General features: G+C 36.3%; 1 protein-coding gene across 2 annotated transcripts in view; it reads right to left on the minus strand.

Moving 5' to 3' along the window:
- CCDC73 (coiled-coil domain containing 73) overlaps positions 1–27,817 on the minus strand; it is a 234,870-nt gene that overhangs the window by 60,910 nt on the left and 146,143 nt on the right. The window contains exons 9-11 of one of the 2 annotated variants that reach the window (XM_055356532.2): positions 21,025–21,063; positions 13,371–13,506; positions 13,056–13,135 (exon numbers count right to left, since the gene is read on the minus strand). The exons of the other annotated variant lie outside the window; for it this stretch is intronic. Of the exons in view, the coding sequence (XP_055212507.1) occupies positions 13,056–13,135; positions 13,371–13,506; positions 21,025–21,063 (255 nt within the window). The remainder of the gene's footprint in view (positions 1–13,055; positions 13,136–13,370; positions 13,507–21,024; positions 21,064–27,817) is intronic. 2 annotated transcript variants of the gene reach the window in all.

Here is a 27,817-nt window from a genome sequence, read left to right on the forward strand (position 1 = left end):
GAATGGTATTGCCTAGGTTTTCTTCTAGGGTTTTTATGGTTTTAGCTCTAACATTTAAGTCTTTAATCCATCTTGAATTAATTTTTGTATAAGGTGTAAGGAAGGGATCCAGTTTCAGCTTTCTACATATGGCTAGCCAGTTTTCCCAGCACCATTTATTAAATAGGGAATCCTTTCCCCATTTCTTGTTTTTGTCAGGTTTGTCAAAGATCAGATGGTTGTAGATGTGTGGTATTATTTCTGAGGGCTCTGTTCTGTTCCATTGGTCTATATCTCTGTTTTGGTACCTGTAGCCTTGTAGTATAGTTTGAAGTCAGGTAGTGTGATGCCTCCAGCTTTGTTCTTTTGGCTTAGGATTGTCTTGGCAACGCGGGTCTTTTTTGGTTCCATATGAACTTTAGTTTTTTCCAATTCTGTGAAGAAAGTCATTGGTAGCTTGATGGGGATGGCATTGAATCTATAAATGACCTTGGGCAGTATGGCCATTTTCACAATATTGATTCTTCCTATCCATGAGCATGGAATGTTGTTCCATTTGTTTGTGTCCTCTTTTATTTCATTGAGCAGTGGTTTGTAGCGCTCCTTGAAGAGGTCCTTCACATCCCTTGTAAGTTGGATTCCTAGGTATTTTATTCTCTTTGAAGCAATTGTGAATGGGAGTTCACTCATGATTTGGCTCTCTGTTTGTCTGTTATTGGTGTATAAGGATGCTTGTGATTTTTGCACATTGATTTTGTATCCTGAGACTTTGCTGAAGTTGCTTATCAGCTTAAGGAGATTTTTGGCCGAGACGATGGGGTTTTCTAGATATACAATCATGTCATCTGCAAACAGGGACAATTTGACTTCCTCTTTTCCTAATTGAATACCCTTTATTTCCTTCTCCTGCCTGATTGCCCTGGCCAGAACTTCCAACACTATGTTGAATAGGAGCGGTGAGATAGGGCATCCCTGTCTTGTGCCAGTTTTCAAAGGGAATGCTTCCAGTTTTTGCCCCTTCAGTATGATATTGGCTGTGGGTTTCTCATAAATAGCTCTTATTATTTTGAGATACATCCCATCAATACCTAATTTATTGAGAGTTTTTAGCATGAAGGGCTGTTGAATTTTGTCAAAGGCCTTTTCTGCATCTATTGAGATAATCATGTGGTTTATGTCGTTGGTTCTGTTTATATGCTGGATTACACTCATTGATTTGCATATGTTGAACCAACCTTGCATCCCAGGGATGAAGCCCACTTGATCATGGTGGATAAGCTTTTTGATGTGCTGCTGGATTCGGTTTGCCAGTATTTTATTGAGGATTTTTGCATTGATGTTCATCAGGGATATTGGTCTAAAATTCTCTTTTTTTATTGTGTCTCTGCCAGGCTTTGGTATCAGGATGATGCAGGCCTCATAAAATGAGTTAGGGAGGATTCCCTCTTTTTCTATTGATTGGAATAGTTTCAGAAGGACTGGTACCAGCTCCTCCTTGTACCTCTGGTAGAATTTGGCTGTGAATCTGTCTGGTCCTGGACTTTTTTTGGTTGGTAGGCTATTAATTACTACCTCAATTTCAGAGCCTGTTATTGGTCTATTCAGGGATTCAACTTCTTCGTCGTTTAGTCTTGGGAGGGTGTATGTGTCCAGGAATGTATTCATTTCTTCTAGATTTTCTAGTTTATTTGCGTAGAGGTGTTTATAATATTCTCTGATGGTAGTTTGCATTTCCGTGGGATCAGTGGTGATATCCCCTTTACCCTTTTTTATTGTGTCTATTTGATTCTTCTCTCTTTTCTTCTTTATTAGGCTTGCTAGCGGTCTATCAATTTTGTTGATCTTTTCAAAAAATCAGCTGCTGGATTCAATCACATTTTTGAAGGGTTTTTTATGTCTCTATCTATTTCATTTATGCTACGATCTTAGTTATTTCTTGCCTTCTGCTAGCTTTTGAATGTGTTTGCTCTTGCTTGTGATGTTAGGGTGTCAATTTTAGATCTTTCCTGCTTTCTCTTGTGGGCATTTAGTGCTATAAATTTCCCTCTACACACTGCTTTAAATGTGTCCCAGAGATTCTGGTATGTTGTGTCTTTGTTCTCGTTGGTTTCAAAGAACATCTTCATATCTGCCTTCATTTCATTATGTACCCAGTAGTCATTCAGGAGCAGGTTGTTCAGTTTCCATGTAGTTGAGCGGATTTGAGTGAGTTTCCTAATCCTGAGTTCTAGTTTGATTGCACTGTGGTTTGAGAGACAGTTTGTTATAATTTCTGTTCTTCTACATTTGCTGAGGAGTGCTTTACTTCCAACTATGTGGTCAATTTTGGAATAAGTGTGATGTGGTGCTGAGAAAAATGTATATTCTGTTGATTTGGGGTGGAGAGTTCTGTAGATGTCTATTAGGTCCGCTTGGTGCAGAGCTGAGTTCAATTCCTGGATATCCTTTTTAACTTTGTTTTGTTGATCGGTCTAATGTTGACAGTGGGGTGTTAAAGTCTCCCATTATTATTGTGTGGGAGTCTAAGTCTCTTTGTAGGTCTCTAAGGACTTGCTTTATGAATCTGGGTGCTCCTGTATTGGGTGCATATATATTTAGGATAGTTAGCTCTTCTTATTGAATTGATCCCTTTACCATTATGTAATGGCCTTCTTTGTCCCTTTTGATCTTTGTTGGTTTAAAGTCTGTTTTATCAGAGACTCGGATTGCAACCCCTGCCTTTTTTTGTTTTCCATTTGCTTGCTAGATCTTCCTCCATCCCTTTATTTTGAGCCTATGTGTGTCTCTGCACGTGAGATGGGTCTCCTGAATACTGCACACTGATGGGTCTTGACTCTTTATCCAATTTGCCAGTCTGTGTCTTTTAATTGGAGCATTTAGCCCATTTACATTTAAGGTTAATGCCATTGTGTGTGAATTCGATCCTGTCATTATGATGTTAGATGGTTATTTTGCTTGTTAGTTGATGCAGTTTCTTCCTAGCATCAATGGTCTCTACATTTTGGCATGTTTTTGTGGTGGCTGGTACTGGTTGTTCCTTCCCATGTTTAGTGCTTCCTTCAGGAGCTTTTGTAGGGCAGGCCTGGTAGTGACAAAATCTCTCAGCATTTGCTTGTCTATAAAGGATTTTATTTCTCCTTCACTTATGAAGCTTAGTTTGGCTGGATATGAAATTCTGGGTTGAAAATTCTTTTCTTTAAGAATGTTGAATATATGGCCCACACTCTCTTCTGGCTTGTAGCATTTCTGCTGAGAGATCTGCTGTTAGTCTGATGGGCTTCCCTTTGTGGGTAACCTGATGTTTCTCTCTGGCTGCCCTTAACATTTTTTCCTTCATTTCAACTTTGGTGAATCTGACAATTATGTGTCTTGGAGTTGCTCTTCTCAAAGAGTATCTTTGTGGCATTCTCTGTATTTCCTGAATTTGAATGTTGGCCTGCCTTGCTAGGTTGGGGAAGTTCTCCTGGATAATACCCTGCTGAGTGGTTTTCAACTTGGTTCCATTCTCCCCGCCACTTTCAGGTACACCAACCAGACATAGATTTGGTCTTTTCACATAGTCCCATATTTCTTGGAGGCTTTGTTCATTTCTTTTTACTCTTTTTTCCCTAAACTTCTCTTCTCGCTTCATTTTATTCATTTGATCTTCAATCACTGATACCCTTTCTTCCAGTTAATCGAATCGGCTACTGAAGCTTATGCATTCGTCACATAGTTCTCGTGCCATGGTTTTCAGCTCCATCAGGTCATTTAAGGACTTTTCTAAACTGGTTATTCTAGTTAGCCATTCATCTCATCTTTTTTCAAGGTTTTTAGCTTCTTTGCGATGGGTTCAAACCTTCCTCCTCTAGCTCGGAGAAGTTTGATCGTCTGAAGCCTTCTGCTCTCAACCCGTCAAAGTCATTCTCCATCCAGCTTTGTTCCATTGCTGGCGAGGAGCTGCGTTCCTTTGGAGGGGGAGAGGTGCTCTGATGTTTAGAATTTTCAGCTTTTCTGCTCTGTTTTTTCCCCATCTTTGTGGTTTTATCTACCTTTGGTCTTTGATAATGGTGACGTACAGATGGGGTTTTCGTGTAGATGTCCTTTCTGTTTGTTAGTCTTCCTTCTAACAGTCAGGACCCTCAGCTGCAGGTCTGTTGGAGTTTGCTGGAGGTCCACTCCAGACCCTGTTTGCCTGGCTATCACCAGCAGAGGCTGCAGAACCGTGAATATCGCTCAACAGCAAATGTTGCTGCCTGATTGTTCCTCTGGAAGCTTCATCTCAGAGGGGCCCACGGTCGGCCATATGAGGTGTCAGTCTGCCCCTACTGGAGTGTGCCTCCCAATTAGGCTACTCAGGGGTCAGGGACCCACTTGAGGAGGCAGTCTGTCCATTCTCAGATCTCAAACTCCATGCTGGGAGAACCACTACTCTCTTCAAAGCTGTCAGACAGGGACATTTAAGTCTGCAGAGGTTTCTGCTGCCTTTTGTTTGGCTATGCCCTGCCCCTAGAGGTGGAGTCTACAGAGGCAGGCAGGCCTCCTTGAGCTGTGGTGGGCTCCACCCAGTTCGAGCTTCCTGGCCACTTTGTTTACCTACTCAAGCCTCAGCAATGGTGGGTGCCCCTCCCCCAGCCTCGCAGTTCGATCTCAGACTGCTGTGCTAGCAGTGAGCAATGCTCCGTGGGTGTGGTACCCTCTGAGCCATGCGTGGGATATAATCTGGTGTGCCATTTGCTAGGACCATTGGAAAAGCACAGTATTAGGGTGGGAGTGACCCAGTTTTCCAGGTGCCGTCTGTCACAGCTCCCTTGGCTAGGAAAGGGAATTCCCTGACCCCTTGCACTTCCCAGGTGAGGCAATGCCTTGCCCTGCTTCAGCTCACTCTTGGTGGGCTGCACCCACTGCTCTGCACCCACTGTCCAACAAGCGCCAGTGAGATGAACCCGGTGCCTCAGTTGGAAATGCAGAAATCACCTGTCTTCTGCATCGCTCACACTGGGAGCCGTAGACTGGAGCTGTTCCTATTCAGCCATCTTGGAACCACCCCCCAACAATGTCTCCTTTTAATAAATATATTATTCCTAATGGAGAATACAGGAGAGAAAAAACTTATGTGAATGAATTGCTTGTGCTGCTATTATTATCAGTGGAATGGTTAAGATCAGAGGTTCTACAGACAAAATTTGTCTGTGTTCCAATCTTGGCTCTCTTTTCTTTGTTGTATAACTTTAGGCAACTTACTTAATAACTTCATTTTGCTTTAAGTTCCACATCTATAAAATGGAGATAATAAATAAAAAGTCCCTGGCATGTAATAATCCATGCAACCAGTATTTGAGCATCTACCACGTGCAAGGCACTGTTACCTATTACTTCTACTAAGCCAAATTCAAGGGATTCTGTAATTGCTACAGCTGCACTGTGATGTAGAATTATTTTCCCTACTTGTAAAATAAAGTACTCTCAAGTACTAATAAATGGCATGAATATTTAAGTATTCCTTTATGTATTTAAATAATTAAGATTAATTATCTCATAGCTGGTAACAATAAAGGCTTTCCTATAGACCATAAGCTCCTCAAGAAAATGTACCATGTTTCGTACTTAAATATCCTGTAGTACCTTAATAGATTCAAAGATCTAAGAGAAACTAAAAATCATAATAAATGTAAGTAGAAAAGAGTAATGAACATGATATAAAGAAAAATGTGATTTACCTTTGTCTAATATAAAAGTTGATAAAATCAAAGATTTGATTTACTCAGGATAAAAGTAAATGGCAAAAAAAAAATACTTGATGAGAGCAGTCATATCACTCAAGCATACTATTGTTAATGACACAAAGGTTCATGGTCAATTAGCAAGGTTGCTTAGAAAGTGGTACATGTAAGTACAGTGAGAGTTCAATCACTGATTGAACTAGCTACTTTACTCCATTCAAGGTAACAACCACAGCCCTTTACATCACCATGTTACACATAGATGTTCCTGATTTAAGTGTGAACAGACAAGTGCAGTTTTATTACCAATACTGCCAAAATAAAGGTTAGTAGACGGTGAGTGGCAAACATTATGTTAAATATGTTAACAGCATATTTTATGGCTAGAGAAAAACCTTCACTGTTGTAACCAGCAGCCCTAAACTGTGAGTTTAAAATAAGTAAATTTTGAATAAGTTCAGATGCAAGTACACAGTAGAAAACAAGTATAATAAATAATTATTCAAGTCCATAGGCCAGACGGTCTTTGACTTAACTTATTGAACAAAATAACTTATTGAATTCATAATTTCCACTGTGGAAAAATATTCAAAAACATGAGATAATAATTAAAACAACTATGGATACTGAAGGATATAAAAATAAATCTAGTTGTTTCAGTAATTAACGTCTTAAAAAATTATGAAATTAATTCAAAGGTAAAATATCTGCTACAGAACCCTAAAGATTTCATCCGAATTCATATTTATAGGATGTTTGACTGATATTTATATTGTTTTCTAGTACAGTTTAACATCAGAATAACAAAAGGAAATCTTTTATGCTCAACTGATTTTTTTTTTTTTTGAGACGGAGTCTGGCTCTGTCGCCCAGGCTGGAGTGCAGTGGCGCCATCTCAGCTCACTGCAAGCTCTGCCTCCCAGGTTCACGCCATTCTCCTGCCTCAGCCTCCTGAGTAGCTGGGACTACAGGTGCCCGCCACGACGCCCGGCTAATTTTTTGTATTTTTAGTAGAGACGGGGTTTCACCATGTTAGCCAGGATGGTCTCGATCTCCTGACCTCGTGATCCGCCCGCCTCGGCCTCCCAAAGTGCTGGGATTACAGGCGTGAGCCACCGCGCCCGGCCTCAACTGATTTTTTTAATTTTTAATTTTTATGGGTACATAGGTGTATATATTTATGGGGTATATTAAATGTTCTGATATAGGTATGCAGTGTGTAATAGTCACATCACAGAAAATGGGGTACCCATCCCCTGAAGGATTTATCGTTTGTTATAAAAAATCCAATTACTCTTTTATTTTTAAATATACAATTATTATTGACAATAATCACCCTGTTGTGCTATCAAATACTATGTCTTATTCATTCTTTCTAATTTCTTTGTACCCATTAACCACACCCATCTTCCCCCCACCTCACCCCTCACTGCATTTCCCAGGCTCTGGTAACCATCATTCTACTCTCTATCTCCATGAGTTCAATTATTTTGATTTTTAGATCCCACAAATAAATGAGAACTGTAATGTTTATCTTTCCGTGCCTGGCTTATTTCACTTAACATAATGACCTCTAGTTCTATCCATGTTTTTGCAAATGACAGTATCTTATTCTTCTTTGTGGCTGAATAGTACTCCACTGTGTATGGGTACCACATTTTCTTTATCCATTCATCTGTTGATGGACACTTGGGTTGCTTTCGAATCTTGGCTATTGTGAACAGTGCTGCAACAAACATGGGAGTGCAGATATCTCTTCAACATACTGATTTCTTTTTCTTTGGGTGTATACCCAGCAGTGGGATTGTCAATTGAGTCTACTTTTTAAAAAAGATACTAATCATATTGGCTTTAAAATAATGTATACCTTTCTTTACACAATAGGGTTTCTAACAGCTTGCTTTAAAGGTGCTTTCTTATGCACTAAGATAAGTTTCAAAGGAAAACCAGCAATAATTCCTTGAAATTTTGATTTTCCTATATTTTTTCCTAAAGCAATATACACCTGGATGAAATAGATATCCACATGACTTAGAAAGTAAATTATTGGATAGCGGCCAGGCACGGTGGCTGACACCTGTAATCCCAGCACTTTGGGAGGCAGAGGCAGGCGGATTACAAGGTCAGGAGATCGAGACCATCCTGGTTAACATGGTGAAACCCCGTCTCTACTAAAAATACAAAAAATTAGCCGGGCGTGGTGGTGGGTGCCTGTAGTCCCAGCTACTCAGGAGGCTGAGGCAGGAGCATGGCGTGAACCTGGGGGGCGGAGCTTGCAGTGAGCCGAGATTGCACCACTGCACTCCAGCCTGGGCAACAGAGCAAGGCTCTGTCTCAAAAAAAAAAAAAAAAATTATTGATAGCTTGTTTTACACTAGTGATCTGTTCTAGGTTCACTCCTAAAATGCAATGTCCTATTGATAACAGGTATATGGGTAAAACTTATATTTGGATAAATGGCTTTTAATTCTCTACATAACGATTGGTTTTCTAAAAGCTTTTTCCTCTTCAAGATTACAAAATGTGACAAATGTCTATGTTTTTCTACATTTTTCAACAATTGAAAACGTGGAGCTGTTATAATCAGCTAAGTCTTGTAGGAGATACTCTAAAATGCATCAATTCCTATTACAATTATTGCTATAAGACAATAGGGAGGTGGGGAGGAGAAGGGTATAGAAAATCAGTATATGACTGACAAAAGTAAAAACTAGTAATTTCTTACATCTTTCTTTTTCTTTTATATATTAATTACTTAATCTCAAGAGCATAATAAATTAAAATCAGAGACCTCAGGAAAAGATCTTCCACTGAAAAATATGCTTTTGATTTTATAGACTTTATAAGCCTTTAAATATCCTGAACTTTTAGTACACTGTCTGTTTTCTAACCATTTTATTCAAAGCTATTAGTGCAGCAAATAAACAGCAATGCTTTGATCTCATTAAATTACAACTTATAGTTCCTGGAGTCATAAATATTGCGCTCTTTTCTCCTTCACCCCTCCCTTTCTGGTATGGGGTAGTCTGTTTAATATCACTATCTCCTTGAGTGCTCTGACATTTACTCAGACAAACAGCAGAGGTTATGAATGCTGCTCATAGATAGTATCAGGAATTCTTCATGATTGCCATAATGGTGAACTCAGCATTCAGAATGGTAATACCTAGTTTTTATCTAACCACTAAGTTTGGTCTGTTTAACTTTGCTCCAAAAAAAAAGGAATTCCATCTTATCACAAACCAATAACAACTGTTCTGGACAAAATCATAGAACAGTATAATAAAAATGGAAATTGTCTTTGGGAGAATTAGTGATTAGAAGTTTTAAATAAGTGATATAACCAATGTTATAAAATTTGATTCTCTTCTGAAAGTTAAAAAAAAACAAAAAAACAAGCTTTTCCCAAAGTTAAAAATCAAAGCTACATAAGATACATAAAATTTAAAATTAGTGTACTTAGAATGTCTACAATATTAAAAACTGGCTCTGAATATGTATTTTAAAATTCTCACCCTTTCAGTTACTTGAACTTTGAAGTCGCAAAGGTAATTAAATTTTCTCACTTTACCCTTCTATAACAGTCTGTCTTCCAAGAACAACTTTGCAGCATGAACACTGACACTAATAGTTTCTAGAGTGACAGAGGCCACTACTGCATGACATGTTAGTACATTTAGGTAGCCCTAGCCTAGGCCCCAAGACCTGAGAGAAAGAGGCTAGTGTTCTCATGAGCAACACCATTCTTCTCACGCATAGAAAGACATTCTGCGCCTTCTTACATAAATCCACTAAGGGTACTCTCCATGAATCAACATGAGCCTCATCTCCATCCATAGGTCAGAGTCTTAAATTGTGCATTAGAAATATAATAGGCAGGCCAGGCATGGTGACTCACACCTGTAATCCCAGAACTTTGGGCGGGCAGATCACTTGAGGTCAGGAGTTTGAGAACAGCCTGGCCAAGACAGTGAAATCCCGTCTCTACTAAAAATACAAAAATTAGCTAGGCATGGTGGTGCATGCCTGTAGTCCCAGCTACTTGGGAGGCTGAGGCAGGAGAACAGCTTGAACCCAGGAGGCAGATGTTGCAATGAGCCGAGATTGCGCCATTGCATTCCAGCCTGGGCAACAGAGCAAGACTCCGTCTAAAGAAAAAAGAAATATAATAGTCTATTATGTTACAATGAAACATCTGTTTTCATTTAATGCAAAAAATTAGTACAGAATTTATGAGGCATATTTTCATAAGAATGCATAAACTAATTGTATAAAGGCTTATTAATATTTTAATCACCAAATTAATATGAATGTTATTTAATTACTAAAGTCATTGTTAAAAATATTAACACATAAATGAACCAAAGAGACATCAATGAAAATGTGTTTATTCACACCTACTGATTTAATAGTTATTTATATTTGTATTTGAAGTTTATACTGATAGAAATGAGTGGTCCTTTTAATAATTCTTACTTGGGATTCCAAACAGATTTTTTAAATTATAGCTTTTTCTCTTTATATTAAAAAGAGCCACCTCTAATTTTCGAGGATGTATCTAAAAAGAAATGTTTTCTACACATATATTAATTGTACTCTTAAGTAGTTTGCTAAATAGACAGACTTTTAAGGGCCAGAAACATGATTATCACCACCCATCCTAATGTTCTGTACTGAAATATACCTATGCTTTTACTTTCTGATCCCTCAGGTATAAGAATGAAGTCCAAGGAATATATAACCAATTTATTGGCAGTTGTAACAGTGAAGATATACATATCACAGTAAATAGTATTATAATATTAATGGTCTTCAAACTCTGGCTTAGCATTTAGAAGGTACTGCTATCCAAAATATATAAAGAACTCTTAAAACTCAACAATAAGAAAACAAACAACCCAATTAAAAAATGGGCCCAAGGCCTGAACAGACACTTTAACAAAAAACATACACAGATGACAAGTAGGTATATGAAAATATGTTCAACATCATATGTCATTAGGGAATTGCAAATCAAAACAAGATACCACTACACACCAATCAGAATGACCAACATCCAAAACACTGACAACACCAAATGCTAGTGAGGATGTGATAGTGAGGGAGGTTGTGCATGTGTGAGGACAGGAAGTATACAGGAACTCTGTACTTTCTACTCAGTTTTGCTGTGAGCCTAAAACTGCTCTAAAAATAGTTTATTAATTAAAATATATTAAATTATATTAAAATAGTGAAAGTCTATGTATATATAAAGGTATAAATGCTTCAATTTTTGGTATTTTTTTCCTTTTAAAAATAGGATCCTTTAGCGTCAAGATGACAACATTGACCCAAATTAGTATTCATTTCATTCATATTCATTTATCCCTTGAGTCCAAAATATACAACTAAAAAATATAGGTGAGGTTTAGAGTGCAATCTTTGACTGTGAAACAACTTTCTCTGTACTGAATCAACTAGCCAATACAAAATTGAATTCCTAACTTTGGCCTCACTAATGTTTTACCCTAAACAAGTGTATGTCAGAATCCCAACAGAAACAGATGGCAAACATCAACTAGGATAACCTGAAGATGGGTTTATTTGCAAAGGTGCACGGAGGATATAAAGGAACCACAAGGGATGGCTCAAGTTCCACTGACTAGCAGCACTGTAGCTGTCACCACCTCTAGACCCAGAAGGTCAAGAAGAGAGGTTACTGGAACCCCAAAAGGGAGAGTATCTTGTAGATTATGCCAATTTGAGAGAAGTAGTGATCTGTTGAGGCACATGGCCAGCCTGAAGTTATCTCAGAGGGAAGGAACAGGGGGAATAAATACCCTGATTCACTCTCTTCTTCCTCCCATCTCCTGCCTAGGCTCTCCACTGGCCCAGCTCAACAGGAAGTCAGAAGATGTGGAAGCCCATTGATGCAACCCATATACATAAGGCTTCAAAAGGTAAGTATAGATCTGGAGGGGCAAACAGAAGATTTTTTTTGCATACCAATATAATAAATAACTATAAATTAAGTGCATTTTAAATGGTACTCAGTAAATATTGTTTCAAAATATTTATGGAGTGCCAGTAAGCATAGGTATTTAATTCTCTCAAAGGTAGGGAGGTGGTCCTAAAATGATTCAAAGCAGTATCGAGAGAGGGATTGGAAGGGAGTGGGAAAAGGAAAACAGACATCATCCTCTACAGAAAGAACAAAGCCTTACCTACTTCTTCCTCTTGTACCAACTCTCCCTTTGTGTCAGTTGGAATATTTTTAGTTGCAAATCATGGAAAACTGAATTGGCTCTAACCAACCTGGCTTAAATAATGGGAACTTATTGGTTCACATAATTTAAATGTCTAGAGGTAGGACAAGAAGCAGGGTTGGTTGATCCAGTTACTCAATAATGTCATCAAAGAACAGGTTTCTTTATGTCATACCAATCTGGCATCCACATTGTCAGGTTCCTATTTTTTGGCTTTTCTCATGGTTGTAGGCTGACTGCCAGCCACAATAGAGGTTATGTTCTTCCTGGTTTATAATCAGAAGCTAGCTAAAGTCATTTATCCATTCCTGAACCAATGCCTATGGTCAGAAGAAAGAAATATGTTTGTGTTCTCCTGCCAATTTGGGGCTCAGCTCTAAAGCTGGAGACATCAAAACAAAAATCTAGATAAGGTTAGGAAGAAGGCAAGCGGATACTGAAGCTCAGTAAGCAACAAATAAATGTTCGATTCACAGCTTCATTCATGATGCTCCAGCCATATCAGACTTTTTTTAGTTCCTCAAATATACTAAACTCTTTCCTGTCTCAAAGCTTTTGCACATGCTATTCCCCTTGCCTGAAACATTACTCCCTTCCCTCCTTCACCCTCTTACCCCCAATCTAATAAAGTCACCTGTGATGTCATCACATCTTTTACTTTTTCTTCAGCTCATTTATAATAGTTTTACATTATTTAGTCTGTGTAATTATTTGTTTTACATCTAACTCCACCACCAGACTCTAACTTTCGTAAAAGTAGAAACATGTTTTATTTTCTTCATAGCTGTATCCTAAGTGCCACGTAGCACCCAGTATATAAAAGTCACTCAATAAATATTGAATGAATGGTGCTAATAAGGATGACATACAATGAATCCTTATAAGGTATTCATGTCACCATAAAAATGCATGCTACTGGTCACAAGTCAAAGAAATAATATTTTGAATGGATTGCAACAAATACACTAATTACCTTTACTGGAATCATAACTCAAAATTTATGCATCTGTATTGAAAACAATTTATCCTTCTACCAAAAAATTCTACCCAACTGTCCTCTAGTAATAGCGCATAAGACTATTTTATATTATAATTTTTACTTAGTAGTGTGAAACTGTATCAATCATACCTTCTTTAAACTGCATATTTCAGCTTCTTGTTTTTTATTTAAAGCTGAAAGTCTTTTGTTTGATTGTATTGCTTCCCGTACTGCAACATGAAAGACACTTAAGAAAGCATTACATTCAACGTATATTTCAAAGAAAGTATCATTAAGATAAACAGGGAAAACAGTAACAATGCAATATATGTTATTTAATTTAGGTAACAGTTATTAACTGCCATTTACTATTATCAGTATTATCATAGATATTCAATGTATTCATAGTAAATAAGTCCAAACATTCTCTACTGAATATGTATATTTAAATAAGATAGCACATACCATTTTGTTCTAACTTTTCATGATTCTCTTTTACCAATCCAAATTGACCTGTTATTGTGGCATAATACTTCTCAATTTCACTCAGTTGCTTATGATAGTCTTCTTTAGCCAGAAGATGTAACTGGACCTTTTGTTCCTATTTTGAAGGGTAATTTTAAATGTTATGCATATAACACACACACACCGCCACACACAACAAATATGTAAAATATATTGTGGTAAACCACTGTTGTTAGTAATATAACATAAATAAATGTCATTTAAAAGTACTCTCTGAGTAAACTGTAAGGAGGAAATATTTGTTAGGAGATATTTCTAAATCTATGTAAAACTAAAGCAAACATATTTTTCCTATAGCAAAATAGTCACTTCAGGTTATGTTTCCCTTGTTTGCAATTTCTTTTTCAAAATCTTTTTATAAAAAATGTTAATCAGCCTAACACTAAGAAAAGTGAGGAGAAAATTAAAGCAATACTTTTGGTACTTTACGAGGTATTTTTTCTCTAAATCATTTGAATAATCAGGACCTATTTAGATCACTGTTTTGATTCTTTGCCCTTTCAATTTGCTAGAATAATTTCAATGTGCACTACCAAAATTCAAGTAATTTTTCTGAGACTGATTTTAATTAATATAGTACCTTCTCACTGCATTAAGAAATGAAATGATGAGGCAGGAAGAATGCTTGAGGACAGGAGTTTGAGACCAGCCTAGGCAATATAGCAAGACCCCATCTCTACAAAAATAAAACAAGTTAGCTGGGCGTGGTGGCACATGCCTGTAGTCCTAGCTACTTGGGAAGTTGAGGTGGGAGGATTGCTTGAGGTTAGGAGTTTAAGGCTGCAGTGAGCTATGCTCAGCCACTGAACTCCAGCCCAGGTGACAAAGCAAGACCCCATCGCTAAAAGAGAAAAAGAAATGAAATAACAAGGATATCTCTCAGTGACAGGGAGGCAACATATGATAGTAGATAGTCTACTTAAACTGGAGACATAATTGGTAAAAATTAGACCTTACTTATATAATATTATATGGGCCTCTACTGCTTTCAGCTAAAGGAACTACTCTTACCATACCTGCGAATATGACTTTTAACTCTTAAAAAATATTATGTTAATAAAATCAATAACACTTGTTAGAAGTTTTTTATCTTCACTTGACATTAGCAGAATCATTAATTGGTTTCACAACTTTCATTCATTTTTTTTCCCAACTGCTTCACTTTCTATGATGAGCAGTTCTAAACAAAGAACAGTATAGGCCCATGAACTGGCACTCAATAATTGTTTTCTGAATGAACTGTTGTTGTCTTATAGAGTTTTAATAGTAAAAATTTGATTTTGCCTAGCCAGCATCCATTTCCCTTACCTAACAGCACCACAATTTACTTTATTGAAATACTTTTTCTTCATTACAACATGGACTAAACTTCATTACAACATGGACTAAACATTACAACAGGACTAAAATTCAGGGGTCCTATTCTTCCCTAATTAAGAGAAGGGCATGTTACTCAAAATAAACCAATTGATAGCTACTTTCTTGGAATTTGAATCTTGAGCAAAAAGACTATATAAAACTAGAGAAGTTCAGTAGTGATCCTATCTGAACTGATATGAGACCTCTGTTGTGGGTCCCTACATCCTGCCTCACAAACTCTGGAATTACTCTGGGTCCCCTGTTCATTCTCAAGCAATTCTTTATTCTCTGGTTGATTGTGAATGCCTCCCCTAAATTTCCTTTTACATAAGTTAACCAGAGCCATTTCTTATTGCTTAAAACCAAAGTACAGGCCAGGCGCAGTGGCTCACACCTGTAATTCCAGCACTTTGGGAGGATAAGGCGGGTAGATCACAAGGTCAGGAGTTCGTGACCATCCTGACCAACATGGTGAAACCCCATCTCTACTAAAAATACAAAAATTAGCCGGGCATGGTGGTGTGTGCCTGTAATCCCAGCTACTCGGGAGGCTGAGACAGGAGAATCATTTGAACCCAGGAGGCAGAGGTTGCAGTGAACCAAGATCGCGACACTGCACTCCAGCCTGGGCAAAAGAGCAAGATTCCATCTCAAAAAAAACCAAAAAACAAAAAAACCCCACAACCAAAGTACAGGCCGAGCACGGTGGCTCAGGCCTGTAATCCCAGCACTTTGGGAGGTGGAGGCAGGAAGATCATTTGAAGTCAGGAGTTCGAGACCAGCCTGGCCAACATAGTGAAACCCTGTCTCTACTAAAAATACAAAAATTAGCCAGACGTGGCAGCGGGCACCTGTAATCCCAGCTACCTGGAAGGCTGAGGCAGCAGAATCACTTGAACCCTGGGGGCAAAGGTTGCAGTGAGCTAAGATTGCACCACTGCATTCCAGCCTGGGCACTAGAGTGAGACTCCGTCTCAAAATAAAAAAAGAAAAGAAAAACCAAAGTACAGGTAGTAGAGCACAGTGGTCAAAAGCTAGTCTGCCTATGTTTAAATCTTGTTTCTGCAACTTAGGGTGACCTTGGGTAAATTATCTACCCTATTTTTAGGAAGAAGTTTATAATAGTATTTCACTCATAGGGTTGCTGTGAGGATAAAATGAATTAATATAAATAAAGCACTAAAAAACAAAGCCCATCATATAAAAATCACAATAAAATGATTGTTATTATTCCTTAACTGGTAGTTTTAATTAACTTTTATTTAGAATAAGCATGGCCTTTTAAAAAATATTCACGAAGGGCCGGGTCATGGTGGCTCACGTCTGTAATCCCAGCACTTTGGGAGGCCAAGGTGGACGGATCACAAGGTCAGGAGTTCAAGACCAGCCTGGCCAACATGGTGAAACCCGTCTCTACTAAAAATACAAAAATCAGCCAGGCATGGTGGCACACACCTGTAATCTCAGCTACTGGGGAGGCTGAGGCAGGAGAATCACTTAAATCCAGGAGGCAGAGGTTGCAGTGAGCTGAGATCATGCCACTGCACTCTAGCCTGGGTGACAGAGCAAGGCTCCGTAACAAAAAAAAAAAAAAAAACATATACACACACACACACACACACACACACACACGAAGAACACACATTACAATTTAAGTTGTACCTAACTATATTATCTTGGCAAGTCTGATGACAGTCTTAACTTTTTCAAAGCTATTTTTTAATGATTTTAAACATGATATATTATTGGTAATAATTATGATATATCAGTTGAAAATTTCTCATGTATGTCATCAGGCTTTTCACTACTTATTTAATTGTGCAGCAGTTATAAATGCAAACAAGTTGATAAATGTACTTAGTCCTGGAGAGCTTATGCCTACCTGGGTAGTTACTATTATTAGTAATGGTGAGCAATAATGAACCATATTGCTTTCTTCTAAAATACCCCTTAATTTCTGATTGAGAGAATTATATTAGCTCTCAGCAGATGTCTAGAAACCTAACACAATTTCACTGAAAACTGGGTTAATGGCATTTTTTCAATTCAAGGAAGTTTTTATTTTTTATTTATTTTTTTGGAGACGGAGTCTCTTTCTGTCACCCAGGGTGGAGTGCTGTGGCACGATCTCGGCTCACCGCAACCTCCGCCTCCCGGGTTCAGGCAATTCTCCTGCCTCAGCCTCCCGAGTAGCTAGGACTACAGGTGCATGCCACCACACCCAGCTAATTTTTTGTATTTTAATAGAGACGGGGTTTCACTGTGTTGCCCAGGCTGGCCTCGAACTCCTGAACCCAGGCAATCCACCCGCCTTGGCCTCCCAAAGTGCTAGGATTACAGGTGTGAGCCACTGTGCCCAGCCAATTCAAGGAAGTTTTGATTTTTGATTCTAATCAATATTTATGTAGCCTTCAATAGAATACTCTCTACTGCATAATACATGATCCCACAAAAGCTTTCTTAACCTTTCGGCTAAAAAGTGATAAATAAAATAGGTAGTCAATGCCTACAAAGGTTAACAATTCTGTTAACTAAAAATGTAGCAAAGATCAAAGGAGATTTCATGCATAGAGCTTTATATACATTAGAGTAATTTCTGATACACTCTTCCAACATTCTTTGGGGCAAAAATTGAATTTAATGAAAATGCAGTTTCATTGCATTTGTTTGCATGACATAATTCTGATTTTCAAACACATTAGCCTATTCAATGGCCATGATATATAACATTAAGACTTCTAAATCACATAGGCACCTACAGCTTATTAACCCATATATGCCTATATGAACGTAGTTTACTACCCTGATTTAGTTTTGAAAATGAGATGAAGAGGTCCACTGTCCAGTTTGCCACTAATTTCATGACTATCAACAAATGGTTTAAATTCTCTGAAAAGCAACAACAAAAAGTAAGTGGTAATAACACTTTAAAGATGTAAGAATATTTTAAAGAATACAAATAAATTGATTTTTACTATTAAAACTTTAATGTATTATAAGGCTATTTTATTGAGATGATTAAGAAATAGTTAAGTACATATTGTTTGGTTTTTCTATCTGCATGAATCGACTCAAATTATTTTTTCTTTTATGTAGTTTTACTATCAAATGCAAAGACAGTCTACAAAAAATGTCAGCATTCATTGCTTTCTAAACACATGTACACCTCATTTTAAACAAATCTAATCTATGAAAGTCAAGATTAGCGGAAAAATAGCATATCCATGATTATATGTATGTGTGTAGTCTAAAAGCTTACTTTAAAGCCTTGAAGCATTTAAAATGGGAATAATGTAAAAATATTTACACACAACTTTTTAGAAATATATTTACTGATAAAATGCACAGCTTCACATTTCTCCCTTTTTCTATTTACTTAAGGAGACTGATTTGAAAACTTCTGGAGATAAAATTAGTTTCCCTTAAAACAATCAGTTTGTTAAGAGTAAATTTTAGAGGAAAAGATAACAATCAAAATATAAATTTAACACACTCATTTCCAATTTTGTAACTAATCTTCTAATTTCTTCAATATGAACCCAAACTAAATCAATGGAGTTATAAAACTCAATTTTCAAAAACCTATGGCATCTTTCTTAAGATATCCTTACCTTTTCAGTTGCAAATATGAGGCATAGATTACTTTAAAAACCTAAAGTCATGCTGCTAATATATGTGTGTACATATATACATAATATTTCTGATTATGAAGTTACTTCCAATTAAGTCTTCAGTTTAAAAATATTCTACTCTGAAAGAAAGTATGTGGTTATTCTTAATCTATCAAAACTTTCAATATTGAAATTGCTTTAACTTCATAAAGAAAAAAGCTTTCTTGTAAATCTTTTATTTAGAGGAAAATGATATACAGAAGAGAAAAACAATATGACAATGGTTTGATAAGTTTACTTCCTTCATTAAGCTGTATTAGCTATTCAGTTTTACAACACAGACACCTATAAATTCAATTATTACCTAACATGGTCATCTATGTAGTAATCACTAAACACAGCAGGAAAAATTTGTATCAATGACCAGATCACAATGATGGTGAATGTAATGTCCTAAGATTTCTCTCTCACATGTTTTTATTGCATCCTTTTAATTGGTAATGATCGTGATTTTTTCAAAGGGGAGGTACTTTTAGGGATGGAAAAATTGTTTGATTTGTGATTATGTTAATTTATCTCAGAACATATCACCACCTCTAAAAGAAAATCAGCTTACTGAATCACAGAAGACAGAAACTTACTAGTAGTTAAGGACTTACCCATAGGAGCTCATAAACTTGAAATTTTCTTAATAGTATTTTTCAAGTTATTTCTTTTAGGACCCTAACTTTATTGCTCCCCAAAGTCGTGCCTTCACACTAGTGGCTATCTTGTTTCCCGTCTTGCCCATAGAACCAAATAACATAAAAGAATAATGTACTGCTTGGAATAAAATAAGATTAACTGAATTACTGAATACTATACCGCACTTTGAATAAAGAACAAGTCATCCGAATTATATAATAATAATGTAACAGGAATAATGTAAAATGAATATAAGTAAGAATGCTTAGAAAAAGGGGTACTTCTAACTTTTAAATCCAAAATATAAATGTTCTGCCAGAATGAATATAAAATATTAAATATATATCAATATATAAAACTTTTTAAATTAAAAGTGATGCAATGCTTTAAACTGTCAGAAAAATTATGACTATAACTGAAATATCATTTTAGTAAGTATAAATGTTGTAATTCACAATAACAAAAAGCTTAGAAGTGACCAAAAACTAGAATAAGTATATACATGTTTCCATGTTTTTTTTTTTTAAAGATTGTAAGTATCTCTTTGATGAAATTTGAAAGTGGAATAAAATAAAACACATTTTATGTTGCCTTTGATCTTTAACTTGTAGCCTTATCTCCCAGGTCAAAGGGCACATTATTCAATTTCACCATATTTTGTGTAAAACCACTGTAGCGTTGAAGATGACTTTCAGTACAAATGTCATGGTACTTAAAGCTAAACCAGAATCTAGTTTTTCAGCTTCTTAATTAAAATCATGGTTTAAAATAGTCTGACAATATTATTTTTAGTCTTTCCAGTTGAATAGCAACAGAATTTTCACATCTTTTATTCAATCAAGCTTAGCAGTCTCTCTGTAACTCTTATTTTCTAACACACCAAACAATTTCAAGAAGCAAAATACTTTATGTTTTTCTATGTAATGTCAGAAGGGGTGATAGTTCATTTCTTACTTCTCATGTATATAATACATAAGCCTTACTCAAAAATTAATTTTACTTGCTTTACAGTCTGCTCCAAAGAATGGAGACTGAATAGCATAGCCCCACCCAAAAAGCCCTTTGACAATTTGAGTGGATATAGGAAAATTTTGCTCAACCAAAAACACAGAAAAAAAATCCTTCTGAATAAAATAGAGCTAGAAGGGAAAAATATCAAAGTAAATATTCCCTAAAATGTTATGCTGTAAAAAGCAAAAACATTAGTTTTTAACAGACTAGAAAAGAGGAATGCACAGTAAATAAATACTTGTTGAACAATATAGGATCAGTACCATATCCCAAGTGTACACTGATAAGGGATAAATATTATATCCTAAATACTACTTCATACATTTCAATTTTTTCAGGCTATAATTAATAATTACATGTTTACATAAATATCTAGAAAAGATAGCATTAAAATAAGAGGTTTTAGAGTTTTGTTATTTGTTTTTACTATAAGACCCTAACAATAATTTGGGAACTGTGTAAAATTTATTTTAAATATATAGGTTGAATATCTCTAATCAGAAATGCTGGGACCAGAAGTGTTTCATATTTGAGATATTTTGGGATTTTGGAATATTTGCATTATACCTACGGGTTAAGCATCTCAAATGCAAAAATCTAAAGTCCAAAATACTCCAATGAGCATTTTCTTAGAGCATCATGTTGACACTCAAAAAGTTTCCAATTTTGAAGCATCTCAAATTTTGAGTTTTCAGATTTGGGATGCTCAACCTGTATAAGTACTATGTAATCTCGAAATAAATTTGTGAAATAATTCATTTATGCAACATGTGAAATTGCAAATATCCCCTTTAATATTACTGGAGACAGTAATATTCAGTTTCAACAATTAATTTTTTCACTATAAATGTCACATTTTATTCACAAAAACACTAATCCCCCTAAGTACTAATCCAGATGGGGGAAAATATGTTTTGTAATTTCCTTACCATTTCACTCACTTTCTTCTGTAAAGAGTATTTAGAAACCTTGAAAAATAAGGGGGAAAAATCTCATTAAAATACTTTAATTATCTACACAAATTCCTCTGATATCAAAAGTGCGTGCTATAAAATGTGGCATTTATCTTCTATGTACCATTATTGATTTATCCAACACACATTTATGGCACCTACTATATGCTAGATACTTTCCTAGACTCCTGGAATATAGCAGTGAACAAAACAAAGTCCCTGCCCTTAAGAAACTTACTTTCTAGTGGGGGTGGTGATAGACTGACAAATATAAGTAAAAGGTATGCATGTTAGAGAGTGATAACCACTAAGACAAAAATAAAGCAAGAGAGATAGAGAGAGCAGTCTAGGGGAGTTTGTTACTTCATATTAGCCCTTCACTGAGAAAAAGTTTTTAAAGAACAAGCATAACAACTGTTTTAAACAAACAGATCATCTCACAATCCACAGATAACAGTCATTAACACTTTGGTACTACCAGGTTTTGTTTGTTTGTTTGTTTGTTTGTTTTTAAGATAGAGTCACACTGTTACCCAAGCTGGAATACACTAGGATGATCACAGCTCACTGCAGCCTTAACCTCCTGGGCTCAAGCAATCCTCCCGCTACCTCAGCCTCCTAAGTAGCTGGGTACTATAGGAACATGCCACCACACCTGGCTAATTTTTAAAATTTTTTGTAGAGACAGGGTCCCACTATGTTGCCCAAGCTGGTCTTGAACTCCTGGGCTCAAGAGATCCTCCGGCCTTGCCCTCTTATAGTGCTGAGATTACAGGTATAAGCCACCATGCCCCACTCTACCAGTTTTTTAAAAACATACATTTATACTTTAAAAAAGAGCCAGTAGAAACTGATAATAAACATCTATTTTGTAATCTATTTTACTTAATATATAATAAACACTTTTCTGTGACAAATTAATGTACAATATAGCTTTTTAATGGCTACACAGTATTCCATTTTTTAACTTTACCATAACTTACCTAATCACTCATGTTTATAGGTTTACTGAATTGAGTTTTTTACTATTATGAAATATTCTGAAATAAACATGCTTGTATCTAGACTTTTATAGTTATTCTTTTTATTAGGATAAGTTCCAAGAGGCAGAATTTCTAAGATTTGTTAATTTTTATAGCCTCTTTTAAACTGTTACAAAAGCCAGGGCAGTGGCTCATGTCTGTAATTCCAGCACTTTAGGAGGCTGAGGCTGGTGGATTGCTTGAGTCCAGGAGTTCAAAACCAACCTGGGCAACATGGTGAAAGTCTGAAAACAAACAAACGAAACTTAGCTGGGTACGCTGGTGTGTGCCTGTGATCCCAGCTACTCGGGAGGCTGAGGCCAGGATGATTGCTTGAGCCCGGGGGTGGAGGTTGCAGTGAATTGAGACTGCGCCAGTGCACCCCAGCCTGAGTGACAGAATGAGACTCTGTCAAAAAAAATATATATATACTGTGGCTGACCAAGTTAAATGCCAACTAGCCATGTATGAGTGTTCATCTTCTTAAATCCTACTTATATCTTTTAAACTTTAAGCAAAAGTACAATAATTACTACACATTTCCTATGAAATAAATTTTTTAGCCTACTGCCATGAATGAGCTGATTTTATTTTATTTTATTTTAATGGATGGGTTGTATATGATTTATTTCTTCCATAAATGTTGAATGCTTATTGTAAGTAAAGCATTGATATAGACATTGGGGGTACAACACTGGACCAGAAAAAAAAAAATTCCTGCCCAGCTTAAATTCTGGGCAAGAAAATCAGCAATATAAGTTAAAATATATAGTATATTAGATATTGATAGGTGTTAAAGAAAAACAATAAATCAGGGAAGACGATTACACAGAACAGTCAGGAAACTCCTTTCTGAGATAGCAAATTCTAAGTAAAAACCTGGATAGAAGTAAGAAAGAATATTTCAGCAAGTTCCCTAATGTGGAATAAGGCCTAGTGTGTTTAAAGAATAGCAAGGAAGTCCATGTGGCTGAAAGAGAGTAAGCAAGGTGAAGAAGAGCAGAGTTCAGAGAGGGGCAAGGGAAGGCAAGGGGACCCAAATCATTGTAGACCTCGTTATGTGTGATATGGATTTGGTTTTTACAACTAATGAGATGGAAAGCCACTACAGAGTTCTGAGGACAAATGTGACAAAGCCTGACTTAGCTTTTTATTTTTAATTTTTTTTATTTTTTGAGATGGAGTCTTGCTCTGTCACCAGGTTGGAGTGCAGTGGCGCGATCTCAGCTCACTGCAACCTCTGCCTCCCAGGTTCAAGCAATTCTCCTGCCTCAGCCTCCCGAGTAGCTGGGACTACAGGCGTGTGCCACCACGCCTGGCTAATTTTTATATTTTTAGTAGAGACAGGGTTTCACCATGTTAGCCAGGATGGTCTCGATCTCTTGACCTCGTGATCTGCCCACCTCAGCCTCCCAAAGTGCTGGGATTAGAGGCGTGAGCCACCGCGCCAGGCCCTGACTTAGCTTTTTAAAGACTCACTCTATTACATTCACATTAGAAGGGAACAGAGTTTGTGGGAAGAAAAACCACTTAATAAGCTACTGCAATAATCCAGATGAAAGAGGATGATGAAGGAGGACTCGGATGTTAGTAGTGGATGAAATAAGAAGTGGTTGGATGCTAGATACACTCTGAGGGAAAGCCAAAAAAAAAAAAAAAAAACAAAAAACCAGTAACTGGAAAGAGAGAGTTGTCATTAACAAGGATGGAAAAGATTAAATAAGCCAGTTTTCAGGAGGCGGGATTTTAGAAACTTAATTTTAAACATGTCAAGTTTGAGGTGTCTTTTAGAGATCCAAGCAGAGAAGGCAAATAGTTAATGTAGGATGGATTAGGGGTTAGGAGATGTACATTTAGAAGTCTTCTGTATGTAGATACCATTTTAAAGACACGAGCCTGGATGAGATCAGAGTACTTTTTAAGGCATTCAGCACAAATGCAAAGGGAAATGTTTTGAGGTCATCTAGAAAAATAAGAGGAAAAAAATGAACAGACAAAATTCAGAAGACAATATATTACTCTAATCCTGAATTTATTATCTGCTACCATTAGTCAAAGATAAACTACATCTAGAGCAAATTTACCACATTATTTCAGGCCACCGTTCTTCACACACCTTATTACCTCTGCATTTTATTCTTTCTCAATTACAGTCCACAGCTATATTTTATCAATACCTCTAGAGCATTGCCCAACTAAAAAACTCCCACATAGCTGCATTTCTGACACATAGATGAATTTGAAAATATAATTGGATTGACATGCAGTATTTTTATAGTTGCTATATTTAATATTTTGATTATTTAAAAATTGGTTAATATCACATATAGGCATACTTCTAATATCAGAACAAAACTATACTGATGCTAATGCATTAACTATAGAAGGCAGCTTCAAAAATAAAATGCAAATGTTTTCCTATTATAGTTATCCTTCACTTTATGGAAAATTATAAGAAAAGCTGACTGAAAAGCACACTGCTTTAGAGAAAAAAATCTTATTTTCCCATTAATTTTCCATTTATTGAATTTATTTTAGTTGGGAATAAAGCCCCCCAAATACCGTGCTTAAAACATTTAACCCCTTCCTCTTCTTAAACAGTTCAGCTCTGAAGTCCATTAGGTTAGGTACAATAAGGTACGTGAGGAAGTGGTGAGGGGGTTGTGTCTAGAGCATTCCGGAACAGAATAACAGGCCTGAATGGAGAAAAGAGGATTATCCCATGTAAGGGAGGGCAGTCTACTGTGGGGAGTCAGAAACTAAGTAAGGTGATGAGGGTGACCCTGCAAAAGGGCAACCCAGCTGAAGGTGTCAGAATCCAAGCAGGAAAAGGAGGACATCCACATAAGGAAAGAGGGGGCAGCAGAATGGTGAACTGGTTATGTAACAGGGTGTTTTATGAAATAAGTCAACGTCTTAGTGATAATGAAAGTCAGATTTCTCATTGTAAGATAAGAAAAGTATAAATACAGAAAGGAAATAAACTAAAATAATCCTTGTAGTTTGGGATTGTAATTTGCAGCAGTGCAAATTAATGGTTTTCAATATACATACATAGATTGATATAAAAATACATATAACTGTAAGTATATGTGTATATGTATGTAAATATATACATATATTTCCTAGCTGTGTCCACTGAGGGGGTGTGAGAACAATGACACTCCAACAGTAATAATTGTAATAGCACTCAGATCTTGGTTTCTATATACCTTTTTCTACTAACATGAACCAGGGTAACATGGAGAAATGGTTTATTCCAGGGCAAGATCAGGTAAAGTATGAGGTGATCCTGGTACATTTTATTTTTATCTGAAAGCAGAAAAATGCTGAAAGAATGATGAAGACATGTCAAAAAATACTCAGCAACCAGCTTGAATGGACTCCCACTGGCCAAACCAAGAATAATTTGATAAAAATAAATGATAGTCAAATATTTTAATCCATTGTACAAAACAGGAAACTATGAGTCTATATTGATATAAATAAATATATTAAAAGTTTGGTGAGAAATGACGTATTTACATAGTTTCAAAGTTCTCTTCACAAAACACGCTTACAAAGGAGAAAAGATTAACTTTACAGTGGAGAAACTTGTCAGATACTACCTTAGTCAAATTATCAGAGTGAACATCGCCAATAATAAAACAAATTGAACTATCTGATGGGATTCAATAAGAAGAATATGGCATTACCTCTGTGATATTCCTTCCAGAGATACATAAACTGAATCTAACCATGAGGAAACATTGTACAAACAGAAACTGAGGAACGTTCTACAAAATAATGGTCTGTAATCTTCAAGAGTGTCAAAGTTATAAAAATCAACCAAAGACTAGGAAAGTCTTCCAGACTGAAAGAGATTAAAGAGCTATGACAACTAAATACAAACATAGGATTCTAAACTAGATCCTTTTGTTATAAAAATACTTTAATGGGACAATTGGTGAAACTGAATGAGTCCTGAACATTCCAGTTATGTACCAATGTTAACTTCCTGATTTTGATTGCTGTGTCATGGTTTTACAGGAGAATGTCCCTGATTGTAAGAACGACATACTATGGTAATGAGATGATAGAGCATCAGCTTGGCAAATTATTCTAAAATCATTCAGGAAAATAAGTTCTTTGTATTGTAGTTCCAATATCTCTAAAAGTTGATGATACTTTCAAAAGAAAAAAACTTAAGTGATTCTTAAAAACATTGTGGAATGAACTAATATGAAATGTTTGAAAAATATATAGCATCAATAAAAAAAAGTTAACATACAGCTGAAGTTCAAAAGAAAAGATAAGGAAATTGTCAGACATCAAAAATAAGACAGAAAACCCATAGTCAGAGTTGTAAGTATGCAAGGTGATGCTTTGGTAATCCAGAAACCCCTACATACAGATATAGGCTGTCATGGCAAAGTCAGGGTTTTAATATCCATGTGGGCACAAAGCCAAGGGATCTAGCACACTGGTATAGAGAAAGGAATCTAGAAGAACAGCTAATTCCAAGAAAGGAAGACTAGAAGAACTTAACCTACCAACACAAAAAAATGTCTTTGCCTAGATCACTGGTCCAAAACCAAAAATTACTCCATGAGAAACAGAAAAACCTAACTTGGAGTACAAAAGGGTATAAAGTCCTAATAATAATATATACTCCCTGCATGGTATGTACATCCTAGATGATAAATTAAGGTAACAACCAGAAACTGTTCTGTGAAACCCTTGAGGCTCAGAACAGAAGCAAATGCAAAGGGGTTCTGTAGGAAGAATTCCACAAGTTCATCAGAAAAATACAGCCTCCACTAAAGAGGGGCTCACAATTTAAAATGTGTGAACCACATTAAAAAGGAAGATTTACAATGAAGGAGCATTAGCTGGTAGCCACTGCAAACAGGAAGACTTGTATACACCAATAATTAAAAATAACAGAAGAATCTCAAAGATATTATTAAAAATATTTTAATGATTAGAGACATAAAAGATAAATAAGAAATATGAAAAAAATATAAGACACTAGAAAAAGGCAGATTTTTAAAAGCACCAAATAGAACATCTATAAAAGAAAAAGGTCATTTTAAATAAAAAACTTAAAACATAAGTTATATGGCAGATAAAACATAGTTGAAGAATTAGTGAACTAAAAGATATATCTAAGAAAATTACTCACGGCTGTAATCCCAGCACTTTGGGAGGCTGAGGTGGGCGGATCACGAGGTCAGGAGATCGAGACCATCCTGGCTAGCATGGTGAAACCCCGTCTCTACTAAAAATACAAAAAATTAGCCGGGCGTGGTGGCGGGCACCTGTGGTCCAAGCTGCTCGGGAGGCTGAGGCAGGAGAATGGCATGAACCCAGGAGGCGGAGCTTGCAGTGAGCCAAGATCGTGCCACTGCACTCCAGCCTGGATGACAGAGCAAGACTCCATCTCAAAAAGAAAGAAAATTATATAAGATGCTCACAGGCATAAAGAAATAGAAAGTGTATAAGGTATAGAGACATGGAGGATAAATGAGAAGATTCAAAATATATCTTCTTAGGAGTTTGAAAGGAGAAAATATAAAGACTCGTTGGGGAAGGTAATATTTGAAGTGATAATGACTTAAATTGTTCCCAAAAAATATATTAATTTTCATGTCACAAAATAACTCTTAAATTATAAGAAAAGAAAACACACAAATATTTTAGTAATAAAAATTATTGTAATTCAATTTAGAAAGCTGTAGGACTGAGAATGATTTTTAAAAGAATTT

The sequence above is a fragment of the Gorilla gorilla genome, chromosome 9, assembly GCF_029281585.2.
Source record: "Gorilla gorilla gorilla isolate KB3781 chromosome 9, NHGRI_mGorGor1-v2.1_pri, whole genome shotgun sequence".
Taxonomy (NCBI): Eukaryota; Metazoa; Chordata; class Mammalia; order Primates; family Hominidae; genus Gorilla; species Gorilla gorilla.